This window comes from Phacochoerus africanus, chromosome 3, assembly GCF_016906955.1.
Source record: "Phacochoerus africanus isolate WHEZ1 chromosome 3, ROS_Pafr_v1, whole genome shotgun sequence".
Classification (NCBI taxonomy): Eukaryota; Metazoa; Chordata; class Mammalia; order Artiodactyla; family Suidae; genus Phacochoerus; species Phacochoerus africanus.
This window is the reverse complement of record NC_062546.1, coordinates 198496236-198516527: the sequence shown is the minus strand read 5'-3', so window position 1 is coordinate 198516527 and position 20292 is coordinate 198496236. Positions and strand designations below refer to the sequence as shown.

The following is a 20292-nucleotide window of genomic DNA, read 5'->3' as shown; positions in this document are numbered from 1 at the left end:
GCTGATTGTGCCCTGGCCTGGCCTTTCCTGCAGAGCCTCCTGTGAACTGGCCTCCACCTCTGGTGTCCTGGCTCCCACCCCTGCAGACCCCTTCCCCTCCAGCTCAGACACCAGCCTTTGTCCTCAACGTTGCTCACATGACATGGCTGGTGGCTCATCTGGGGGCCTCCCCATCAGCCTGGGTGTGCTCGGCCCTCACCCCTTTCCAGCCCACCTTGCAGGTGCCAGCCCGCAGGTTCCATCACTGTGGTCCTTCCCACCGGTATGGGGGCGTCCCTCATTTTGCCCTGTGTCACCACCGGCTCAGTTTCCTTCAGCCCTGTGGTGTGCTGTCCAGGACAGAAGGTGGCTCCCTCCCCACCTCCCCACCTTCCCGCACGGGGTGAGGGCGCCCCCTGCAGGGGGCTGCGGGGACATGTTCAGCTCTCAGGTCCAGTCCTCTGAGTGACCCCTGCTGGCCGGGCTGCTGTCCAGCATGAGCTCATCAGGCCAGAGGGGAAGGGGGCGGGCCTGGCCACCCCCCTCCCCCCCTCAGCTGCACCCCCATCTGGGAGCCTCTGGCAGCGGCTCTGGCTGATTCACTGGGTGGCAGGCAGCTCAGGTCCCCAAGCCTCTGTCACAGGGTGCTGTGAAGCCACATCTCGCCTTGTCTATACCCTGCATAAACGAGAATAAAGGCTCCTACCTTCCTGCGGGACCAGACCATTGCAGCGGCTGCTGACAGGTCTGCGTGGAGAGGTCCGTACGTGGCTATTTCCCTCTCCCCTGAGGAGCCCAGGCGGGGAGGGGAGCAGAGGGGGTGCCATGCTGGCTGATAACAAGGAAGGACCAATCAGGTGAGCACAGAAGGACCAGAACGGGCCCTGGATGCCCCCCTGTTGAGGGTGGAAGGCAGCCTCACCACTGGAGACAGGGGTGGCTATTTGCTCCCCGAGGGGTTGCTCCAGAGACACAACTGGTTCCTGGGCACCAGGCCAAGCGTGTTGGCACAGGCTGGGCGACTCTGGTGACAAGGTCACATCAAGGGGACTCTGGGCTGAGGCCTGGCGTGTGCACTGGGAGGCAACACTGAGGCTGTGCTCAGCTGGGGTAAGCAGGCACTGGGCCGCCTTAGATCAGAGGGTGCTGTTTGTTTAATATCCGCCACAGCTTCCTGCAGGGCCCTGGGGGCCCCTCCGGGGGGCAGAGACTGGGGAGGCACCCTGGAAGGGGCAACAGCCTATCATGCAGATACTGACCAGCCCGGGAGACCTGTTTCTGGAAGCAGAGGAAACAGCCTCAGATGCAAGTGTCAGCGGCAAGGTCAGGACTTGGGCACATCTGGCATCCTGTCTGGGGGGCGTCACGGCCGTGCGCCCATTTTCACACATCACACAGCAGCCTGGGTACCACCTGAGCCACGCTGGGCTTGGTGTAGGGATAGGGGCTCAAGGGGGCTCTAGGTCTGGCTGGGACTGAGCCTGTGGCGCTCCCCAGGGCTCAGACTGAACTCTGCAGGGCGTGTTGCGGCCTTGGTCACAGGGAGTTGTCTGGCCTGAGTCCCGTCTGGGGCCCAGGCCCGCCTGGTGTCCCATCTGCACCTGCTGTGTGCTGGGCTCTCCCATGCTTCGCCTCAACCAGGGCCCTGCCCCGACCTGGGCACTCGGTGCTGTTCCCATTTAATAGCTAGCTCCATGCCGGCGCCCTCATCCTGATGGAATCACATTCATGTTTCGAGGCAGGACAAGAACATTTAAGCATAAGGGGCTCCCTGCCCGTCTGGCGCTCTCCCGAACGTGCCGCGTGCACCTGCGTTCCGCATGAAGCAGGACCTTCTCCAAGGTGCAAATGCCCGCTTGACAGTGAAGACCAATGTTTTTCTTCTTCCGCCACTGGCAGCATAACTCCTGGAGATTATATTTCTTTTCCAATCCTGTAAGGGGTCAAATTGACCTGTTGTTCACTTTGCACGTGCTTCTCTGGACTGTGTAACTTTGTGTAAAAATGCCTGTGTATCGTGTTTTTGGTTTTTTTGCCTTTTCTAGGGCCGCTCTGGCAGCATATGGAGGTTCCCAGGCTAGGGATTGAATCAGAGCTGTAGCCACCAGCCTACGCCAGAGCCATAGTAACGCGGGATCCCAGCCATGTCTGCAACCCACACCACAGCTCACGGCAACACCGGATCCTTAACCCACTGAGCAAGGCCAGGGATCGAACCTGCAACCTCATGGTTCCTAGTCGGATTCATTAACCACTGAGCCATGAAGGGAACTCCTGGGGTTTTTTGTTTTTTGCTTTTCCCAGTGTGTCGTTTTGATATATGATCTTTAGTCTGAAAAATATATATGAAGGAGTTACCATCGTGGCTCAGCGGAAACCAATCTGACCAGCACCCATGAGGATGCAGATTCGATCCCTCACCTTGTTTGGTGGGTTAAGGATCCGGTGTTGCCATCAGCTGTGGTATAGGTTGCAGCCGCGGTGTGGATCTGGGTGTCGCTGGGGCTGTGGTGTAGGCAGGCAGCTGTATCTCCGATTCATCCCCTAGCCTGGGAACCTCCATATTGCTGTGGGTGCAGCCCTAAAAAAGCAAAAAGTAAAAAAATTTTAAAAATTCTGGAGTTCCCGTCGTGGCGCAGTGGTTAACGAATCCGACTAGGAACCATGAGGTTGCAGGTTCGGTCCCTGCCCTTGCTCAGTGGGTTAAGGATCCGGCGTTGCCGTGAGCTGTGGTGTAGGTTGCAGACGCGGCTCGGATCCTGAGTTGCTGTGGCGCCGGCGTAGGCCGGTGGCTACAGCTCTGATTAGACCCCTAGCCTGGGAACCTCCATATGCTGCCGGAGTGGCCCAAGAAATAGCAAAAAGACAAAAAAAAAACAAAACAAACAAAAAAACACCCCTCTATTTCTTCTTTAGATCTCTATTGATTAATTTTTCATCGACAACAGTGTCAAGCAGGCATTCATCCCTCACATGGTTCTTGGGTGTCCTGGAGAAGAGAATGTGGGCCCTGCAGGCAAGGGGCTGACCCAGCGCCCCCTCCTTGTTTGCTCACTTCCAGAGGATTCCGACAGAGTAGAGCTGAGTGTGTCTGGCTCAGTAGACTTATGGATTATGTGATCTAGTTTTAAAGCAACTAATCCTCCCGAATGATCAAGTTGGCTTACAAACGATTCCTGTAAAGAAACTGCAAGTAATACCTATAATCTGCACCAGGAGAACAACCCCAGAAGTGGCCGCTATGACACCCCCTCTCTCCCGACGCGTGCTCCGCGTCACCCATGCTACAGACCTGACAAGAAGGTAGCCCCACGTATACAAATTAAATAAAACCAATCCTTTGGAAGCCCCCTCACCTCCATCCTTGCTGGTGAAGCTTGTTGTGTTCCTGATTGACAGCAGGACACACACACACACACACACACACACGGTCAGAAAGGCGTTTCAGAACTAAGCTTTCAGCACAGGAAGACAGACCCCCGCACTTTCTCCCCAGGGATGTTTAAAGTGCTGGGCTCTTTCTTCCACCTGCTCCTTTTTGCTAGCTCCCTAAGTCATGATAAATATCCAGAAGGCTCTTTTAAACTTTCTTGCATAATAGCGTAAGACAAAAAACACCTACCACCAGGCAAACATTTATTCTTTCTGCTCGCAGTAAAAACGGCACAAACAACGAACAGAAAATGATCTGTCGACAAACCGAAAGGCATTTCTCTGTCAGCAAATACCCGTTGGAAGATGTAGCGAAAACACCGCTGTAGATTGAAAAAAAGTGTTTGAACAAATTTCCCAGGGTGGGAGGTTTGCTATGTAGATAGTTGGCTGAAAGTACAGGTATTTCTACACATCTCAGCTTAAGGTGGTTGCTGGATTCTGTTCCAATAATGAAATACACACCACCTTTTTTTGTTTGTTTTTTTGGTGTGAGCTACTAAAGGAAGGATGTGGCCGAGAAGATATATGTCCAACAGGTAATGCCTTGTTTGATAAAAACCATGAGGGAAAAAGTGTAAGTGCCTCCATTGATGGAAGAGCTACTCAGAAAGGATTTTATTGTAAAGGATTCTGGATGCGAGAAAAGGTGCAGAGGCAGCAGAGGCTGCAAAGCGCACTCGTTGGCCCATCCATGGTCAAACCATTGCAGGGAAGAACTAGAAACTTTGCGGACACAACAAAGGCTGTAGCAGCATCAGTGGTATAAACTTTCTGACCAAGCTAGAGTGCAAGTGAAGGAGAAGCTTTAAGGTAGATACAGGGTAATAAGATCGGTTGAGACAATGAAGTTTTCTGATGGATCTCACAGAACAAGTCATGTTTATGGCAAATTATTGAAGAGGGGTGTCATAAAACCTGTCTTTCTTCCCAATTTCCTTTCCTTCTTAAAGACCCACGTGCTGATATTTCTCTAGGTGGCAAGAGTGTTGACAAAAATTATCAGTAAACAATTTATAATAGGAATGGAAGCATCTTCTCTGAACCAGACTAAGGACTCCAGCCTCAAAGACACTTTCCCAGATTATTCTGAGACCCTGCTCTGGAGAAGGATGTTTTCAGCAACCGTTTTGCATCTTGCCAGAACAAAGAACATCAAACAAGTCAGGAATACATTCCTTCAAGGCTTTAAAAAAAGAGCAACAACAAAAACAGATCAGTGTCTACACAGCAAGTCAATACGACCTTGGCACCTGAGAATCTATCACTGAAAAACCAGGATTGGCGTCCCAGGAAGGGAGGCGCTGCTTTTTCATGTTTAGCTTAGACTTTCTTTACATCTGGTCCGTGTGCCCTTTTCTTAATATTTAAAGTATATGTAGGAGTTTCCATTATGGCTCGGAGGAAATGAATCTGCCTGGGAACCATGAGGTTGCCGGTTCAATCCCTGGCCTCGCTCAGTGGGTTAGGGGTCTGGTGTTGCTGTGAGCTGTGGTGTAGGCAGGCAGCTGTAACTCCGATTGGACCCCTAGCCTTGGAACCTTCATATGCCGCAGGTATGGCCTTAAAAAGACAAAAAGACAATAAATAAATAAATAAAAATAAAGTACATGTGCAATGTGTGTTTGATAGGCCACAAACAGGCTGTTCTGGTCAGCATCAAGTTCAAGTTAACTCATGTATGAGCAGAATGACTTCCCCAAACCTCAACATGTGAGCATTTCTTTCATCAAGAGCTGTCAGTCTTGGAGTTCCCATTGTGGCTCAGTGGAAATGAACCCGACTAGTATCCATGAGGATGCAGGTTCGATCCCTGGCCTCAATCAATGGGTTAAGGATCCTGTGTTGCCATGAGCTATGGTGTAAGCCTGCAGCTATAGCTCCAATTCAACCCCTAGCCTGGGAACATCCACATACTGCAAGTGGGACCCTAAAAAAAAAAAAAAAGCTGTTGATCTTACCCACTCAGTAAAAAACTAGGAAAAATAAATATACTTTCCCTGCGTCTGTTCCTTCAACCAAGCATGTTAGAACTGATTCTTAAAGATGTTTCCATGGACACATGATTTTGTAGGCAACATTATGTTTGACTGACAAAACCCTTCATACCTGCATGTTTAAAAAAAAAACTTGTGGGGGAGTTCCCATTGTGGCTCTGTGGTTAACGAATTCGACTAGGAACCATGAGGTTGTGTGTTCGATCCCTGTCCTTGCTCAGTGGGTTAAGGATCCTGCGTTGCTGTGAGCTGTCGTATAGGCCCGCAGCTATAGCTCCGATTAGACCCCTAGCCTGGGAACCTCCACATGCTGAAGGTGCAGCCCTGGAAATGCCAAAAAAAAAAAAAAAAAAAAAAGAAAGAAAGAAAGAAAGAAAGAAACAAACAAACAAACAAACAAACAAACAAACAAACAAACAAACTTGGGGGAGTTCCCATTGTGGCTCAGCAGAAACAAATCTGCCTAGGAACCATGAGGTTTCCTGTTTGACCCCTGACCTCGCTGAGTGGGTTAAGGATCCAGCGTTGCTGTGGCTGTGGTATAGGCCAACAGCTGTAGCTCCGATTCGACCCCTACCCTGGTGGTAACTTCCGTATGCCACAGGTTCGGCCCTAAAAAAAGCAAAAAACAAACAAAAAGAACAAACTTGGGGAGGGAGTTCCCGTTGTGACTCAGTGGTTAACGAACCCTAGTGTTCATGAGGATTCGGGTTTGATCCCTGACCTCGTTCAGTGGGTTAAGGATCCAGCGTTGCCATGAACTCTGGTGTAGATCACAGGCATGGCTTAGATTCCATGTTGCTGTGGCTGTGGTGTAGGCTGGTGGCTATAGCTCCGATTCAACCTCTTGCCTGGAAACCTCCCTATGCCACAGGTGTAGCCCTAAAAAAGACAATAAATAAAATAAAATAAAGTAATTAAAAATAAAAAAGCTTAAAATCCGAGAATTTAAAAAAAACCAACTTGGGGGAGTTCCTACTTTGGTACAACAGGCTCAGGGGTGTCTTGGGAAAGCTGGGATGCAGGTTCAGTCCCCGGCCCAGCACAGGCACAGTGGGTTAAGGACCCAGCATTGCCAAAGCTGCGGCTTAGGTCACAACTGTAGCTTAGATCTGATCCTTGGCCTGGGAACTCCATATGCCTTGGGGCAGCCAAAAAAAAAAAAAAGAGAGAGAGAGAGAGTGAGCGAGAAACAAACAAAAAAACCCTCCTAGAAAACAGAAACTGCTTTTGTAATTTAGGTTTAATTTACATTCCACAAAATTCACCTTTTTTTTTTTTCTTTTCTTAAATGGCTGCACCCGAAGCTTATGGAAGTTCCAGGACAGCTGCGGCAACACCAGATCCTTTAACCCACTGCACTGGGCTGGAGATCGAGCCTCTGAGCCACAGCCGTCGGATTTTTAACCCACTTTGCCACAGTGGGGATTCCAAAATTCACCCTTTTAAAAGTGTACAATTCAGGAGTTCCCGTTGTGGCGCGTTGTAAATGTGCAAAGCAGTGTGTAATTTTGGAAAATTTATTGGTAAGCATGACTGACCTCACCTTTATAAAAACACAGAAGCCTTTATGAAATGTTCCCTTTCGGGTGGGTTAGAGAGACAGTAAGTGTCGCTATACTGCCGCGGGGGCACAGGACTGATTCAGACAGAGATCAGCAGTGTCCGGAGGCTGCGCTTCCTCTCTGGTTTCCCCTGCCCTGCACCTCCCCCACTAGCAAAAAAAAACCCCAAACAGAATAGACGCAGCTTCCCTCAGGAGACAGCCTGAGCTTCTCTAAGAGTCAGGTCCCATTAGGCCGATCAAGTTCAAAGCCCCCCCTCTTCCCCCAGGCCTCCTCTTAATCCCTCAACTCTGACCTCCCTCACCTGCCCCCCCCCCCCCCCGCCCACCCCCGGCACCGATCCAGCTCCAGACTCACCTGAGTTTGCTGACTGCGGCCCCAGGGGCCCTGCACCCCTGTTCCTCCTGCTTTGCTCAAGCCCTCACTTCTTTCGTCTTTGCCCAACTGTCTGCTCCCCAGGCGGCCCCTCCCTGACCCGAGCCCGGTTATCCCCGCCCCCATGCGGACACACACCCCGCGCCCCCACGCACGCCCCCACGCACTCATGATTTTTCTTTCTAGAACACATCACTACCGCCATCGCACTGTACAACCATTTATTTGACAACTGCTCTATCCCGCCCAGGAGGGAGGGGACCTGCCCTGACCCTCAGCCTGCCTGGCTGCTCCCTGGATCTCCCAGCCTGGAATGGGCACTGGGGGGGCCACCACCACAGCGGCTGAGGGACTTAGGACAGGTCTCCTCTCCTTTCTGTGTCGCCACCTCCTCTCTGGAATGGTCCCTCTGGGTTCCGGGGGCGGGGGGGGGCAGCTGAGGCCTCTTGTGTCAAAGGCCTCCTGGGTGTCCTGACCCCAGCAGCCTCCTTGGCCAGCAAGTCCCTTCCTGGTCGACAGGAAGCCCCGCCCTCCTCCTCAGATCCTGGCAGGTCCTGGGGATGCCTCTGGGATGATGCCTGCCTGGTCCTCAGGCAGGGTTACAGGTGGTGAGGAGACACTGGTTGGTCTGAGCCCCCACCTTTCCTGGGGTCCAAGGTGACACAGCACAAGATCCTGGGCCACTATGTTGGGGAAAGGGCAGGAGGACTATGGGTGGCACAGGAAGATCATAGCCTCAGCCTCCAGGGTGCCAGGTCCGTCGAGGATCCTGAGGTTCCTTTATTGTTGAGAGGGCGAGGTCTGGCTGAGAGTCCTGGATGGGGATTCTGAGAGTGGCAGCTGAGATGGGACTGCGGGGTGGGCACTTGAGGTGGCAGCCCAGATGGGGCTTGAGCTGGTGGCTTCCGGGCAGGGGAGCAGGAGCCGCCTTGGCCTGGGATGGGCGGGGTCAGTGCAGGGCGGGCATCAGCAGCAGCAGCAGTGCCCCCGCCAGCAGCAGCAGCAGCGAAGGCCGGCAGGCGGCCGGCCTGGGGTGTGCGGCGTTGGAAAGACCTTCTGGCGGCCGCAAGTTGCAGTCGGTGTAGGGCTCCAGGCAGGCGGCGAAGGCCATGACGTGCGCCACGAAGCTCTGCTCTTGCACGCCGTGCACCAGGTGCGCCTGCGGGCCGCGCGCGAACACCGCCACGTCCTCGCCGCCGTGGGTCTCGCTTTCCAGGGGCACGGCCGCCTGCTGCCGGTACATGTGGTCGCCTGGCCAGAGGGTGGGGGTTCAGGGCGGCCTGGGAGGTAGCTTCCTCCTTCCCCAAGTGAGTTCGTAACCCAGTTCCCCCAACCCCGACAGCCACCCACTGCTGCACTTACTAATCTCGCTCCCAGTGAGGCTGGGTCTTGAGCTTCCATTCAGAGCATAGCCCGGGCCGTTGCCGTAAAGGATGGAGGTATATGGCTTGAGATCCAAGGCCTTGCTGGGGGCCAGCCCTGAGGGGAGAAGATCCAGGGGTCACACTGAGCAGTCTGTGGCCACCTCCTGTGTGCTGAGCCCAGGACTTTTTTTTTTTTTTTTTTTTGCTTTATAGGGCAGCGCATGCAGCATATGGAGGTTCCCAGGCTAGGGTTGGAATCGGACCTGTAGCCACTGGCCAATGTCACAGCCACAGCAAGGCAGGATCTGAGCCACATCTGCCACCTAGACTGCATCTCACAGCAATGCTGGATCATTTACCCACTGAGTGAGGCCAGGGATCAAACCCAGAACTTTATGGTTCCTAGTTGGATTCATTTCCACTGCACCACTATGGCAACTCCAAGCCAGGACTTCTTGACTAGTTCATCGACTTAATCCTTAGATGAGGAAACTGGCTTGATTTCTGACTTATAACTTAGGAAACAGTGCCTGCCCGCTCCCTGGTCTTACCAAAAACGGAGCTTCCACGCAGTGTGTAGCCACCAAAAGAGAAGACATGAGAGTGGTCGGCCGTGACCAGGATCAGTGTGTCCTTTTCGCTAGTGAGCTGGCCAGCCTTGTCAATGGCGGTGTCAAACATGACGCTCTCGGTCAGAGCCATGTAGGCTATGCCCTCGTGGTGTCCGTGGTCAATGCGGCCTCCTGCGGGAAGGTCACGTGGACACGGGTGCTGCCACCCCCTCCCTGACAGCCCCCCTCCCTCCTGTGCTTGGCGAGGGGCTGCCACTCACCCTCCACGAAGAGGTAGAAGCCACGGGGGTTCCTGCTCAGCATCTGCAGGGCCACCTCTGTCATCTCCTCCAAGGAGGGGTCCATGCTGACGTCTCGCTCGGCCTCAAATTTCATGTCTGCCGGCTCAAAGAGGCCTATGGGATGGGGACCAGAGGTGACCAGAAGCTGGGGATGGGAGTTCCCGTAGTGGCTCAGTGGGTTAGCGAATCAGAGTAGGAACCCTCAGGTTGCGGGTTCAATCCCTGCCCTTGCTCAGTGGTTTAAGGATCCGGCGTTGCCGTGAGCTGTGGTGTAGGTCACAGACACGGCTCGGATCCCGTGTTGCTGTGGCTTTGGCGTAGGTCGGCGGCTACAGCTCCGATTGGACCCCTAGCCTGGAACCTCCATATGCCGCGAGAAGTGGCACAAGAAATGGCAAAAAGACAAAAAAAAAAAAAGAAGAAGAAGAAGAAGCAGCTGGGGATGGAAATGGCCGGTGGCACCCACGTTTGTGCACACGCTTGGCTGTCTGACCACCAGGAGGCAGGGGCACCAGTGGGGGTGGGGGGGTCTTTACCCATGAGGTGTGTTACGCTGGGGTCCTGGGACGCCTGAAGGAACGTCCTGCGGTTCCACACATACCGGGCTCCCTGGAGGGGGCAGAGCCAGGCCTCAGCCCGCAGCCCAACACCATGCAGCCCTGCCCTGCTGTGCCCCCTGCACCCCTGAACCCCTGTCACCTGGTACTTGTCCTGCCACTCCTGTACCAGGTTCCGCTTGTCCTTCCGAACTCCGTTCTGACTGGCATCGTCTGGGTATTCAGGGTCCGGGGTCCCCTCAGGAAACATGTACTTGCGGCCTCCACCCAGGATCACCTGGAGCCAGAGATGGGGGGGTGGGCTTGGGCCCCGCTGGCCCTTTGCTCCCTCCTCAGACAGCCCCTGGCTCTGCCCAGCAGGTCTGTGGGAAGGGCCTGCCCCCTCCTGCACCTTCTGCACAGGCCCCCCCACCCCCCACCCCAGACCCACAGAGACCCTGCCAAGCCCCGGGACTGGGGGTGGCCTGAGACTGTGTCGGGGTGGGTCCCGCCCCCTCCGCGCAGCCCCGCCCCCTCCCGCGCAGCCCCGCCTCGGCCCCTCCCGCCTCACATCGATGTCCATGTTGTAGACGAGCTGCGTGGCGATGTCCTGGCAGCCCTGTGCCTGTGCCTCGGCAGGCAAGTTGGCATCGGAGTACCAATTTCTGTTCACTGTGTGTGCATAGGTACCAGCCGGCGAGGCATGCTGCACCCTCGTGGTGGTCACCACTCCCACCGACTTCCCTGAGGGTGGCAGAGGTCAGGGTGGGCCACTCAGGTCTGCGCCCGCCCCTGCCCATCAACCCGACCCCAGACCCACCTGCTTTCTTGGCCCGGTTCATCACGGAGATGACCTCGTTGCCGTGGGTCGTGTTGCACTGGTTATAGTGGGCGGCCGCGCTTACCCCGATCGTCTTCATATTGGCCTTGACCCCGCAGAGGTAGGCGGTGGCCGTGCCTGCGCTGTCTGGCACCTGTCTGTCCACGTTGTATGTCTGGGAGCAGAGACACCTTCAGCTCTGTCTGCGGTTGACGCCTAGATCCATCCTCGCGGCCCCGGGGCCCCACCTCAGAGCCCAACCCTCCTGGGCTCTTCCCTTCTGCCCTGGCTCCTGGTCCCACACCCACCCAGGGGCACCCAGCCTTACCTTGGACAGAGCCAGGTACGGGAATCGGTCCATGGCCAGGGGCGTCTCAGGTCCCGGCTTGCCATTCATCTGCCCCTTTAGGATCCGAGTGGCCGTCACTGTGGGCACCCCCATCCCTGAAGGTACACACGGTGTTAGGCCTGAGTCCCCACGCCTGGCCTGGGTCTGCAGGCAGCCTTGGGTGCCAGGGTTGTGGGGGCCCCAGGGGCTGGACAGGCCTGGCCCACTCACCATCCCCCAGGAAGAGAATGAGGTTCTTGGCCGCCGTCTGGATGGGTTGCAGCTTCTTGGCGACATCCAGGGCCTGGGCTGCCTGGCGGTTCCAGAAGGCTGGGTCTTCCTCCTCAACTGGCCAAGGGGAGAGTGCAGGCCGGGTCAGCCTTGGGGCAGCGCCCTGTGAGGGGGGTGTGGGTGGGGGGCCGGCAGGGAGGTGCCTCATTACCTGGGGTGAAGCCAAGGGAGAGCGGCAGCCGCAGACCCAGCAGCAGCAGCACCCAGCCGCCCTGCATCCTGTGCAGTGGGGCGGAGGGCCGGGACCCTCAGGAGGCCGGACCTGGAGCAAGGCTGGGACACCAAGGTATCAGCTCCGTACAGGCTCCTACGCTGAAATCAGGGGAGGACTTTGTCCCTGCTGTAAAAAGTCCCATGTCCCTCCCAGAGTACCAGGTAGCCACACCCTGCCCCTGGCCCTGTCCTCTGACTTTAAGCCTTATTGCCTGAAGGGAGGTGGCAGGTGTGTTCCCATCACAAGATGGTCCCAGCTGTCCCCCCAGGGCAGGGTGAGGATTGGAGGGCAGGTGCCCTTTGCCTGAACAATAGTTCCAAGGTCCTGAAGGGGCGGCTCCCAACCCCCTGCTCACCAGGCCTCCTGGGAGAACCATCACTCCTCCGCTCACCCCATCTATTGAGTATTTGCCAAGAGTCAGCTTTGACCTGGTTGGTTCTGGGTACTGAGGCAGGTGAGGTTGGAAGCACACAGCCTGGGCCAAGGTCCGGAGTTTGACTTCCTGATGCCACAGATACAGAGACATATGGGGTGGCCTGGCTGCCCTACCACCCACTCAGCTTCTCTCCAGTCTTGGCCTGGCCAGGTGAGGTGGGCACTGGGCAGAGGGGGCACCCTAGAGCCTGGGCAGGTGAGGCGGGCACTGGGCTGGAGGGGGTGCCCTGGAGCCTGGACCCTATGTTTCCTTGCAGAGGAAAATGATGGGACTGGTGATGACCACAGAGTGAGGGCCCCAGCTATGTCTCTGATCACCAAGCACTGAGCTGGCCTAGTCTTGCCTATCGAGATGATCTTGTGGTTTTTGACTTCTCTTTTGTGTATGACGTTGACTGATTTGCGTATGTTGAACCATCCTTGCGAACCTGGGATGAATCCCTACCTGGTCACGGTGTACAATCTTTTCGATATGTTGTTGGATTCGGTTGGCTAAAATTTTGTTGAGAATTTTTGCGTCTACATTCATCAAAGATATTGGCTGCTAGTTTTCTTTTTTGATGGTATCTTTGTCTGGTTTTGGAATTAGGGTGATGGTGGCATCATAGAATGTCTTTGGGAGTGTTCCTTCTTCCTCAACCTTTTGAAAAAGTTTAAGGAGGATGGGCATCAGATCCTCTTTGTACATTTGGTAGAATTCGCCTGTGAAGCCATCCTGGGCTTTTATTTGTAGGGAGTGTTTTTATGACATGTTCAATTTCATTTCTAGTGATCGGTCTGTTCAGTTGGTCTGTTTCTTCTTGATTCAGTTTTCGTAGGCAGTAAGAGTCTAGAAAGTTGTCCGTTTCTTCCAGATTGTCAAATTTGTTGGCATACAGTTGTTCATAGTATTCTCTTATGGTTTTTTGTATTTCTGCAGTATCTGTTGTGATTTCTCCATTTTCATTTCGAATTATGTTTATTTGGGTTCTTTCTCTCCTCTTCTTAGTGAGTCTAGCCAGGGGTTTGTCAATTTTGTTTACCTTTTCAAAGAACCAGCTCTTGGTTTTATTCATTTTCTCTATTGTTTTTTGAATCTCTCTTTTATTGATTTCCTCTTTGATCTTTATAATTTTCTTCCTTCTGCTGACTTTAGGTCTTTTTTGTTCTTCTTTTTCTAATTCATTTAGGTGGTGGGTTAAGTTGTCAATTTGAGATCTTTCTTCTTTTTTGAGGAAGGCCCATTTTGCTATGAATTTCCCTCTGAGCACTGCTTTTGCGGCATCCCATAGATTTTGAGCAGTTGTGCCTTCATTATTGTTTGTCTCGAGGTATTTTTTAATTTCCTTCTTGATTTCCTCATTGACCCGTTGTTTAGTCTCCATGTAGTAGGTTTTTTTTCTCATTTCTTTTCCTGTGGTTGATTTCTAGTTTCATGCCATTGTGGTCAGAGAAGATACTTGAAATAATTTCTATGTGCCTAAATTTGTTTGCATCTTTATTCACTGTAGCCAAGAGATGCAGGCAACTCAAGGGTTCACAGCAGCCGAAGGATAAACAAAATGTGACAGAGCCATGCAATGGAATATTATTCAGCCTTAAAAAGGAAGGAAAATCAGACACAAGCTACAACCTGGATGAACCTTGAGGGCATGATACTCAGTGAAATAAGGCTATCACAAAGGACAGGTCCTGTGTGGTTCCACCTACACCAGGATCTCAAGCATGCAAACACCATAGGCAGAGAACGCTGGGTGGTGGCTGGCGGGAGCTGGGGGGAGGGGCTTGGGAGCCGTTTAATGGACACAGAGTTTCAGTTTTACAGGATGGCAAAGTTCGGGAGGTCTGTGGCCAACAATGAGATATACCTAACACTACTGATCTGGACATGTAATAATGGCTAAGACGGTAATTTTTATGGTGTGCTTTTTACCACAATTAAGAAATTTCAGGAGTTCCCATCACGGCTCATTGGTTAACCAATCCGACTAGGAACCATGAGGGTTGCAGGTTCAATCCCTGGCCTCGCTCAGTGGGTTAAGGACACGGCGTTGCCATGAGCTGTGGTTTAGGTGGCAGACGTGGCTCGGATCTAGCGCTGCCGTGGCTGTGGCGTGGGCCAGCAGCTCCAGCTCCAGTTGGACCCCTAGCCTGGGACCCTCCATATGCCGTGGGTGTGGCCCTAAAAGGGCAAAAGACAAAAAAAAAAAAAAGAAAAAGAAATTCTGGAGTTCCTGTTGTGGTGCAGAAATGAATCCGACTGGTATCCATGAGGATTCGGGTTTGATCCCTGGCCTTGCTCAGTGGGTCGGAGACCCGGCGTTACCCTGTGCTATAGTTTAGTTCGCAGACACGGCCAGGATCCTGGGTTGCTGTGGCTGTGGTGTAGGCTGGCAGCTAAAGCTCCAATTCAACCCCTAGCCTGGGAACCTCCATATGCCTCGGGTGCACCCCCCTAAAAAAAGCAGGAGTTCCCTTCGTGGTTCAGCAGTTAACGAATCCGACTAGCATCCATGAGGATGTGGGTTCGATGACTGGCCTCGATCAGTGGGTTAAGGACCCAGCGTTGCTGTGACTGTGGTGTAGGTGGGCAGCTGCAGCTCCCATTCAACCCCTAGCCTGGGAACCTCCATATGCCACGGGTGTGGCCCTAAAAAGCAAAAAAAAAAAAAAAATAATAATAATAATAATTTTCTTCTGAAGGGAAAAACACCTTCCTCTCAGCCCTGCCCACCCAGTGTACCCCAGTGTACCCCAGTGACCCCCTCAGCACCCGGGCCTCCTCACCACCAGAGCCAATCTGCACTGGCCACCAGCATCTCCATGCCCAGCCCGGCTCCCCAGCCTGCCCTCCCCTTGGGCAGAGCTTCCAGGTCCTACTGTCCCCCGGCTGCCCACGCTGACCCAGGTTACCCTCTTGCTCTCAGAGGAATATCAGTGTGGGGGCTTCCTTCCTGACCTCTGTGAACTGTCCCTGCAGCTCCCTCTGTCCCCTGCATAGTCTTGTTTGCTGAGAAAATTCTTGGCTAAAGGTCAGTGGAGACTAACTCCTGGGCAGGCCCTTCATTAATTAATTGGTTGTTTATACCATGTTTTAGGTTAAAGATTTGTTAGTCCAAGATTAGTTTTCAGTCCAGTGAATTCCCACTCTCCTTTTTTAATTTTAATTTTTTTTTTTTTCTTTTTAGGGCTGAACCCATGGCACATGGAGGTTCCCAGGCTAGGGGCTGAATCAGAGCTACAACTGCCTGCCTATGCCACAGCCACAGCAACTTGGGATCTGAGATGCATCTGTGACCTACACCACAGCTCACGACAATGCCAGATCCTTAACTCACTGAGTGGGGCCAGGAATTGAACCCACAACCTCATGGCTCCTAGTCAGAGTCCTTTCCGCTGTGCCACAATGGGAACACCTTAATTTGAATTCTTGACATAACTGTAGATTTACATGTGGTTGTAAGAAATAATACAGAGATCTTGGAGTTCCCATCGTGGTGCAGCGGAAACAAATCCGACTAGGAACCATGAGATTTTGGGCTTGATCCCTAGCGTAGCTCAGTGGGTTAAGGATCCAGTGTTGCCGTGAGCTATGGTGTAGGTTGCAGATGCAACTTGGGTCCTGTGTGGCTGTGGCTGTGGCTACGGCTGGCAGCTGTAGCTCCGATTTGACCCCTAGCCTGAGAACCTCCATATGCTGCAAGCACGGCCCTAAAAAGACAAAAAAAAAAAAAGGAAATAATCCAGAGATCCCTTTTATGCTTTGCTCAGTCTTTCCCAGTGTATAATTCACAGATTTCCGCATTTCTATTCAGATCGCCCCCTTTCACATGTACTCATCTGCCTAAGTGTAGGTTCTGTACCCCCGATCACCTGCGTGGGTTCCTGTAAACACCATCACAGTCAAGAGAGTGAGCGGCTCCCCCCCACCCCGGGCCCCTTTAGAGCCCCCCACCCCCTCCGTCCCTAACCCCTGTCCCACAGTTCTAAAATTTTCTCATTTCAAATACGGTGCATGAGTGGGATCACGCACTCTGGGGACTGGCCTTTTACACTCGGCTTAATTCCCTGGAGAGTCACCTGAGCGAGGTCAGGAGTGGACTCCTGTGTGCCAAGGAGCAGGGTCTGGGGTGAGGGGCCCCAGGAAGCGTTTGGCCATCCTCCTGGGCAAGGCCCTCTGGGCTGAGGCAGGGTTGGCTGTTCTAAGTCGGGCTGCCCCGGATCTTCAGGACAGGATTTTGTGCGAACACTTCGCTTCATTCCGCTTCTCTGGGAACCTGCCCAGGGATGCCGTTGCTGGTTCGTGTGGTTGCCAGTGTAGTTTTTTGTTTGTTTGTTTGTTTTTGTTTTTGTTTTTGGCTTTTTAAGGCTGTACCTGTGGCATATGGAGGTTCTAAGACTAAGGGTTGAATTGGAGCTACAGCTGCTTGCCTACACCACAGCCACAGCAACACTAGATCTCAGCGGCATCTGTAACCTACACCACAACTCAGGGCAACCTGATCCTTAACCCACTGAGCGAAGCCAGGATTCGAACCTGCATCCTCATGGATACTAGTTGGGTTCTTTTTTTATTTTTAAAGTTTTTATTTTTTCTATTGTAGTTGATTTACATTGTTCTGACTAGTTGTGTTCTTAACCCACTGAGCCACAATAGGAACTCCAGTTCCTGCTGGGACTCAGCAGAAATGAATCTGAGTAGTATCCATGAGGATGCAGGTTCAATCCTTGGCCTTGCTCAGTGGGTTAAGGATCTAGTGTTACTGTGAGCTGTGGTATATGTCGCAGATGCAGCTTGGATCCCGAGTTGCCGTGGCTGTGGTGTAGGATAGTGGCTGAAGCTCCAATTCGACACCCAGCCTGGGAACCTCCCTATGCCCCGGGTACGGCCCAAAAAACAAAGAAAAAGAAACTTCTCTCCCAGAGTCCCCTTGTAGCTCAGTAGGTTAAGGACTCAATATTTTCTCTGTGAGGATTCAGGTTCGATCCTTGGCCTCTCTCAGTGAGTTAAGGATCCAGTGTTGCTGCAAGCTATGGCTCACTCACAGATGCAGATCGGATCCGGATTTGGCATGGTGGTGGTGTAGGTCAAGAGTTGCAGCTTGAAATAAAGAGAGAAAGAGAGAGAGAGGAAGGAAGGAAAGAAGGAAGGAAGGAAGAAACTTCCTTCCCTCCATCCCTAAAAAAAAAAAAAATGAATTGTCAAGTGTTTTGCAGAGCGGCCACACCACTTTGCATTCCCCCAGCAATGTGTCAGGGATCCAGTTTCTCCGCTTCGGTGGAGGTTGTTGGTGTGTTTAATTTTATCCATTCTGATAGGTGTGGAGTGTGTGCCTGCCTGAGGTATCAGAAGTTCCTGGGCCAGGGACCGAACCCAAGCTGCTGCAGTGACTACCCCAGATCCTTAACTCACTGAGCCACCAGGGAACTCCCTAACATCGCCTCTAATGCTCTTCTCATGATGACATCATGGAGCCTGCTCTCTGGGGGAGGTCGTCCTGGTCTCTCTGTTCTCCGGGAAGGAAGGCCTTGCCCAGTGGGCCCCACCTAGACCTTAGCACCCTCCTCCACTGTCCCCCCACCCCCCCACCACTTGGGCTGGTGTCCCATGTGGGCACTGCCGGTGGCTGGGCGATGGCAGCCACTGCCGCACCATTGCAGGGATCTGTGGGGTGATGCTTCCGCCTGCCTCCCGGCCTCCCAGTGTCCCTGTGTCCCCTGAGACCAGATGCCTGTCGTGCCGCTCGGGAGAGCAGGACAGCAGCTGGGGACAGAAAGGTGGTCGATCACCAGTAGACGGACCCCAGAGCCCTGGGGTGTGGAGGCTTCCCTTTCTCGGCCCTTTGCCCATGTCTCTCACCAGGGCCCGCACCAGCCCTGCAGAGATGGTACCATTGTCCCCACCTGTGCTGGGGGGCGGGACGCAAACACATGGTTTATTTTGTCCTCTTTTCCTTGGGTGCCAGGTGGGATCAGGGAGGCGCTGAGCATCCTGAAGCCACTGGGGGCCTGGCAGGCAGGAGGGCACTGGGTGAGCGCCAGGGCTGTTCCATGTGAAAGACAAACCCAGGGCTAAAACATGGTTGTGTATCAATATATAACATGTGGAAACGAAAGTCTATGAAAGTGAAGCGCCTCCTGTAAGTGAATTCAGTGATTTCACTTTGATTTTATATCATTCGGACCAAGAGGACAATTTTATCCAGTAATACCTTGGTTAGCGTGAAAATCTGTGGAAGTAAAATATCTAAAGGAGAGTTTTGGTTTCATGTTTTATTTCGCATTTTCATTTCTGTTGTTTTTTCAGGATTTGGCGAACTGCTTTCCAGAACTGAGCAAGGTACAATTTAAGAACGTTAACAAACTCAATGCAATTCATAACCCTGGTTAAGTAAAAGAACTTCTTAAATATTTATTTATTTATTCATTTATTTTTTCTTAAACTATTTAAGAGGACTCCCCACTCACCCACCCCCGGTGTTCCCATTGTGGCACAGCAGAATCGAATCTGACTAGTAACCGTAAGGTTGCAGGTTCAATCCCTGGCCTCTCTCACTAGGTTAAGGAGCCGGGATTGCCGTGAGCTGTGGTGTAGGTTGCAGACACGGCTCGGATCCTGTGTTGCTGTGGCTCTGGCGTAGGCCGGCAGCTATAGCTCCGATTGGAGCGCTAGCCTGGGAACCTCCATGTGCCTCAGGTACGGCCCTAAAAAGAAAAAAAAAACAACAACAAAAAACAACTAAAACAAAACATATCTCCCCCCAAGATGGCTTCCTATTATATTAAAAGCAGATAAACAAACAAACAAAAAACCCCAAACAATACAAACCCATAAAAGACAAGATTCAAAGGGATTAGCCTGCCCTAGTGACTCAGTGATGTACCAGTGCTAAAAGCACCCCCCCACCCCCTGCCTCCAGAACCTTCTCTGCTGTGAAAGGCATCTTCCTCCTCCCATCACCACCAGGGCTCAGATCTCTGCTCTGCTTCAACCCCACCCCAACTCCAGTTCTTCCTGAAATCTGTGACTCCCACCCACAAAGCCCTCTGTCCTCTGTGTCCAGCAGAGGCCCAAGGCACAGCCCTGCTGCGGAGCCGCCACACCTGGGCCAGCAGCCTCATCGCAGGCTGCCCTCCCAGGGCCAGGAGGCTGCTTCCTGCCTGGCTGGCTGCCCAGGGGCTCGCCCTCACCCTGGACTCCCAGGCCCGGGCTCACACACCGAATAAGCACGGCCTCTCAGGGCTCCACGGAGGCCACCAGGCCTTGGCACTGCCCAGACTGCTGCCTGGGTCTTTAAGTGAAAGACTTGAGGCAGCATTTTAGCTGAGAGGGACTCTTAGGTCATCTGTCAGCAGGAATTTTATCTTAGTTACAGGAATAATGGACTGTTTAATACATCAGTTGCTGAGTGTACAAGAAGCCTTTAAACCAATTGTGCATCTATTCCTGCTAAGGAAACAGAAAGAAAAAAAAGGAAAAGGTTTCTATTAGTTTTGGTGTTACATTTACATTTTTAGTTATACATTCATGTAGCTTAAAGTATCGAATAGATCCATAAGGTTTGTTCCAACAAAACAAAAATGGCCGTTTCCTGTCTCCCTGCCCACGAGCTCAGAGGCAACCCTCTCCCCCCCTTGGATATTAATCTTGATCTTCAGCACTGTTTCTAAATCCCATGCGTCTTCATTTTTTTTTTTTTTGCTATTTCTTGGGCCGCTCCCGCGGCATATGGAGGTTCCCAGGCTAGGGGTCTAAACAGAGCTGTAGCCACCGGCCTATGCCAGAGCCACAGCAACGCGGGATCCGAGCTGTGTCTGCAACCTACACCACAGCTCACGGCAACGCCGGATCGTTAACCCACTGAGCAAGGGCAGGGACCGAACCCGTAACCTCATGGTTCCTAGTCGGATTCGTTAACCACTGCGCCACGACGGGAACTCCCATTTTTTAAAAATTTTAAGTTACATTTATTGATATATTAGTTTGATATTCTGTAACTTATGATTGTGTCATGAACCATCCCTAAACAACCTTCAACAACCACAGTTTATTTGATCAAAAATTTGCCATTTTGGAGTTCCCGTCGTGGCACAGTGGTTAACGAATCTGACCAGGAACCATGA

At 52.6% G+C, this 20292-nt stretch overlaps 1 protein-coding gene and 1 long non-coding RNA gene across 2 annotated transcripts; one reads left to right on the top strand and one right to left on the bottom strand.

Moving 5' to 3' along the window:
* Positions 1 to 8092: 8092 nt before the first annotated feature.
* Positions 8093 to 11783, bottom strand: LOC125123648 (intestinal-type alkaline phosphatase-like). The gene is made up of 11 exons (XM_047773765.1): positions 11692 to 11783; positions 11481 to 11597; positions 11250 to 11365; positions 10922 to 11096; positions 10673 to 10845; positions 10265 to 10399; positions 10102 to 10174; positions 9545 to 9679; positions 9264 to 9455; positions 8711 to 8827; positions 8093 to 8599 (listed from the first exon to the last, which is right to left on the bottom strand). The coding sequence occupies exons 1-11, from the start codon at positions 11756 to 11758 to the stop codon at positions 8298 to 8300; spliced, it is 1602 nt and encodes a 533-aa protein (XP_047629721.1). The 5' UTR covers positions 11759 to 11783; the 3' UTR covers positions 8093 to 8297.
* Positions 11784 to 12253: 470 nt separating this feature from the next.
* LOC125123650 (uncharacterized) lies at positions 12254 to 14825 on the top strand. Its single transcript, XR_007134112.1, has 2 exons — positions 12254 to 12340; positions 12386 to 14825. It is a non-coding gene; the product is annotated as an uncharacterized LOC125123650 (long non-coding RNA).
* The last annotated feature ends 5467 nt before the right edge of the window (positions 14826 to 20292 follow it).

Bases quoted from the DNA above. Each gene is read 5' to 3' on its own strand.
- LOC125123648 (XM_047773765.1), bottom strand. From the start codon at position 11,758: ATGCAGGGCGGCTGGGTGCTGCTGCTGCTGGGTCTGCGGCTGCCGCTC. The intron at 10,400-10,672 runs GTGAGGCGGGAG...CTCTGGCTCCAG, and splicing joins TCTACAACATGGACATCGAT to GTGATCCTGGGTGGAGGCCG. The intron at 9,680-10,101 runs GTAAAGACCCCC...CCCATCCCATAG, and splicing joins CAGCGTAACACACCTCATGG to GCCTCTTTGAGCCGGCAGAC.